Source organism: Montipora foliosa, chromosome 10 (genome assembly GCF_036669935.1).
Source record: "Montipora foliosa isolate CH-2021 chromosome 10, ASM3666993v2, whole genome shotgun sequence".
NCBI classification, from domain to species: Eukaryota; Metazoa; Cnidaria; class Anthozoa; order Scleractinia; family Acroporidae; genus Montipora; species Montipora foliosa.
In genome coordinates, this window is record NC_090878.1 from 17,627,389 (window position 1) to 17,632,388 (window position 5,000).

Genomic DNA, 5,000 nt, shown 5'->3' on the forward strand with positions numbered 1-5,000 from the left:
AGAGTAACCCCTGGCCTTCTTTTCGAGATTTAACTAAGTCCAATAAAGCCAAAGAAGGTTCTCATATAACGGCGCTCCCAAAACGAAAAAGAAGCAAATAATGGCTCTGTACGTGCAGATTTGACCAAACACTCCCAGGACACCGTGAAATTTAAGAGATGGTGAAAGCAAACTACATTTGCCCAAGCTTCGCATGAGGCTAAGATTTTCAGCCCCTGGTGGTTTGCAGCAGTGGGCGTGTCCTTTGTTTTGTTTGATCGATCAAGGACAATCCCCTGAAAAAATCTCAGGCATAATTAGCTCGGATAACTATTTCAATATGGCGGATTTATCGTTGGATTGGAGAGAGTAACGTGGGCGCAACAAGCCGCGAACGGCTGGAAATTTGAGCCTAGCCGCGCACGAACTAGAACCGGCGTGCTCGCGGCGCTGTATTGAGCTGGGAAATTGTATAAATGATATATTAGAGAACTTGACCGATTGTTCGACGTCGAGTTCTTGACTGAACCTTAGCAAATACTTCTAATGTATATTCCGATCACAAGCCAAGTTCAAACAAGCGGCAAAGTGTCGGTCGACATAACGGCAAAATGGCAAGTGTAAGCCTCAGTTCTTTTCCTTTGCATTTGCGATGATGTCATTATGTTCAAAACAGAGGTGTGCTGCATCGAAATGCGACGAAACGCCCAAAAAGTCTAGCATAGAAATGGAAATAGCTTATCACGATATCATATGCATCTACAGTACGATTAGCACACCTTACAGACGACATAGTTAAAATATAATGGCAAATACAAGATGAGGAAAAAAATGGTAATTTTCTTGTTGGACGATTCGTCGCAAACGCGAGGCAGATTTTAATAAGTGGCTTCGCTGTAAAAGACGGGCAGTAAACGCATTATGCGTCAAGGCGAACTATGAATTCGCTTTTATTGAATCCATAACTCTGTTTTAGGTGCGGTGCAAGTTTTTCACTGACGGCATTCAAATACCCACAGAGGATAAGGCCAAACTTTCTAATGAAAAACACATTTACAAAGACATAGAATTTCAACCGGTTGTTGGCGGCCGAAGTTTTGGCCTTCGATATCTCTACCAAATGATGTGGGCTGCGGTCAAGTACAACTTCACGTATTTCCTCCGTCTTGACGATGGCTATTTCGTGTGCCTTGAGAGGCTCAAATATGAGTTACGCCACAGGCCTACCAAGATGTTAAGCTGGGGCTGGTATCACTGTCAATTTGGAGATCTCATTTACGTGGACGAAGCTTGGACGCTATTTACTCATGACGTCATTGTACGCTTTTTGTCTCAAGACCCTCAGCGAATCCTTTGTCATCCACACGCGGATCAGCAAATTCCTATTTGGATTAACAGCGTCTTTAATAAAAGCGACAATTTAATTTCTTTTGACGATCGAAGGCTTGATCACCCTAAAAATCCGAACAAGGTGAAGATGTTTGAAAAGTTGACCAACACATGCGACTCCTTCATGGGTATTCACGGAAGCTCGCCAGAATTAATGCAGAGATTTTGGAAGTACAGTAACGACAAGGCCAAGGAAATCACAGCTTTAACTGAAATTTCACAAACATGTAATAAGCCTTTTGTATTTGACATATCTAAAATGGGTAAAGCCTTTAGATTTGATCTCAGACCCTGTTTACAAAATCCACGATGGGCTCCAGGAGAGATAATATGGACAGGGGTGCATTCAGGGGCCAAGACAGGTCCTCTTCCATGCCCTTAAACAGTTCGTCTCATAACTGTTTCTTTAGTTTATGTTCGATTAATTGAGAGTAAAAATTAGTGATAATAATTTTGAATGACGTTTCGAGGATTCGTTCATCATTTTCAAAGTAACTCGTAAAAACTAAAAACTGAAAGTCAGATTGTTGTGAGTTCTTTAAATACTAAGAATGTGTGTGAAAATCTCGTTGCATGTAATTAAAAACACTGCAATGTGGAACGTAGAGGGTAACAATTAGGTACTAAATAGTTTTGCTTTAATCGAGTCAGATTGAGTGTTCAGCTCAGGTTTCTTTTCTTGGATAAAGAGCATTTCGTAAATTAAGCATTCAAATTTCCCACGGAATTTCTTAAGAATGGTAAATTGTTCCTGAAGATCTTTGTTCTTCTGATTGTGGGCGTCACGTAGGTGTGTTCCTCAATGCGTTGGAAAAGGTGTCGGCAAGTATAGCCAACATAATTAACCCTGTTATTACATAAATACAAATGAAATGATATCAAGACGATTTTTCATTTTAGGTGATTCTTGGAAAAGCTATCACATTCTTATGCATTTCAAGAACTGCGAAATGTTTTAGTTTTCTCGGCTTTTTGTGGTAGTGACCTGTAAGTGCACCGCTCACTATATTACCAGGTTGTAAGAGTGTAAGTCCGTGGTGGCAATAGGCCCGCAGCGCGTGCGTAAATTGTATTTCCTATTGGTATGCGTTTGAATTCTTCTAATATGAAGGGTTTTGTGGTTTGTTATCAGGCATTTTCTAGGTGGATTTAGTAGTCCCCAGGGATATTCCCATTGAGTTATCAGGTTATTTAAGCAGATAGCAAGTTTTGGTTGTTCTCTCACTCTCGCAATTCAAAACACGTTCTCAGCTAGTTTCCCATGGTTCTTGGTTATATGTCCGAAGAACATTTCCGTATTGGAGTTACAGCACTTACAGAAAGGAAGAAATTACAGCACTATATTCCCCTTTGTTGACAATCAGCACTTTGCTTGGTAAGATCTTTCTTTTATTATGCCTTATGCGCTTCCTGTACTTTGTGAATCTCATCGAATGGTTGGATTATCTGAGCAACCAACCCATTATAATGAAGTTGTTTGTTGTGAATACATAAATTTGCCCCCTGAGCATCCCATAATGTCTTTCGAAACAATAGAAATCAAAATGGCCGCCGTAACTGCCAAAAGGTCTATTCAACAACTACTCTCGATGGTTAAAAGGCCTGGGAACGAGATTGGCAATTCAACGCTGATGTTCTCAGCTAGTTTTCCCCATCCTCTTGATTGAACTGACAGCCAACAGGTGCTTCCGCTTCGGTTGGTTTGTTCACTGAGCTAAAGCATGTAAAATTGGTTGGTTCCAGGGCCTTCCATCGAACAAAATGGCCTCTTTTATTACCCTTCATGATCGGTTAGGAGCAGGAATCACCTATGATCGTTTCCCCTAATTTATGTATGGTAGAGGTAACAAATCGTCTATTGGATCAAGACGCAAGGGTGGATAATTAGGGGTCAGCTCAGCGGACCCCGGCTCCCACTTTTGTCCAGGATTTTTTTTTCTTTTGTAAACGTCTGTCGGATGGTACTTCCAGCTTTGTTATACTTGAATACATTTTCTTTAATAAACACTGTTTATGAGAAAATTTATTGAACGCTGTCGCGAAAACCTCAAATTTGGTGAATTCACGTCGTCGTTATGTAGAGCACCACTACGATACTTGCAAAAATCCGTGCTGCACGTGCAGCACGATTATTTATGCTCTTTTAACCAATGATATTGTTTTGTGGAGTTGTCGTATTCGTCTCCGTCGTCGTTTTTAAACTCCCTAGTACTCCCAAACCACGACAGTAAAAGCAACCGACTGTGGTGAATCACCTGTGGTCAGTCTACGTAAGGTAACTGAAAGCCTTTCTTCAGGAGACACTGACTGCCTCAAATGGCTGTTTTGGCGTCCTAATTTATCATTTTCTAATCAGTCAGCGAAGAACGAGGTACTGAACATTTAAAATTTCAGTTCCATAATGAGCTATCTCTGAAAATTTGAACCCGATATACCAGATAATTTCTGAGCAATGATGCTTTGAAAATTTGAAATTTTACAAAGAACTTATGAGATCATTACGTCAACAAAAACTCCTTTATATTTAGCCCTACTCTGACGAAAATTATTGAAAATGTCTTTCAGACAGCGTGATTATTTGAAGGACAATATTTAATTGGTCCCCTTCTTTTTGAGAGTGGACTGGGAGGTTCTTGGAGGGATAGATTTTGGATGAAGAGACGATCATTGAATCAAGGTGTTTGCACTTAGCGCATGTTTAAATGGTATGTTCAAGCAATGTAAATAGTTTTGCGCGGATTGAGTCTGATTGTGTGATCAGCCTTGGCTTCTTATTTTAAAAAACAACACAACACTTTTTAAATTTAAAAACATGTTTCGACAGAAATTTCTGCCATCTTCAGTTTACTGGTAAATTACAAAGTACCGAGTTGAATATATAGTGTGAACCAAAATGCTAATTAGCTGTAAGGACACATGACAATGTAAAAGATTACAAAGAAACTTTTAAATTAACATGATAAAGTTGATGATTAAGTGTAGGTTTCTCCCATTGAATATGAATGGCTTCTTTTATCTTAAGCTGGAAGGTGGTAGAAGCGTGATCTAGGATGCTAAAACAATCATTAGAGCACAAAGTGCGGTAATGCTCAGAATTCTGTCGGTGTTTGAAGACGTGCGAGGTCCTATCACTGAAAGTGTGCTCACGTACGCGCGTGGAAAAATGCTGGGTAGTTTCGCCGACATAGCAGGCACTACAACCCCTCAAAAAAACTTGTATACCACACCCGCACGGAGCCCACTAGGGACAGGATCCTTCACACTGAACATGTTGCCGATTTTAAATGATGAGAAAACTAACTTAATATCAATATTATTACAATAACGTTTAGCAAAAAGGTGAACCTTTTTCTGCGTGATAAAAGAAAAAGGACCAATATAAGGTAATTTAAAGTAAAAGGTACGTATAGTGTCAGAGACGGAAGCCGGGGGATTACAGCCATGGCATCGGCAACATGTTCAGTGTGAAGGATCCCGTCCCTAGTGGGCTCCGTGCGGTGTGGTATACAAGTTTTTGTGTGCGGGCTGTAGTGCCTGCTATGTCGGCGAAACTACCCAGCATTTTTCCACGCGCGTACGTGAGCACACTTTCAGTGAGAGGACCTCGCACGTCTTCAAACATCTACAGAATT

At 40.5% G+C, this 5,000-nt stretch overlaps 2 protein-coding genes across 4 annotated transcripts in view; both read left to right on the top strand.

The window, feature by feature from the left end:
* LOC137974078 (uncharacterized) overlaps window positions 1–2,244 on the top strand; it is a 7,832-nt gene extending 5,588 nt beyond the window's left edge. For all 3 annotated transcript variants that reach the window (XR_011117399.1, XM_068821000.1, XM_068820999.1), the window contains one exon: window positions 956–2,244. Coding sequence is in view for 2 of the 3 variants with exons in the window: in XM_068821000.1 (XP_068677101.1) it covers window positions 956–1,750 (795 nt within the window). In the remaining variant the exon portion in view is untranslated. The remainder of the gene's footprint in view (window positions 1–955) is intronic.
* Window positions 1–5,000, top strand: part of LOC137974079 (uncharacterized) — a 28,871-nt gene that overhangs the window by 7,644 nt on the left and 16,227 nt on the right. The gene's annotated exons all lie outside the window — the stretch shown is intronic.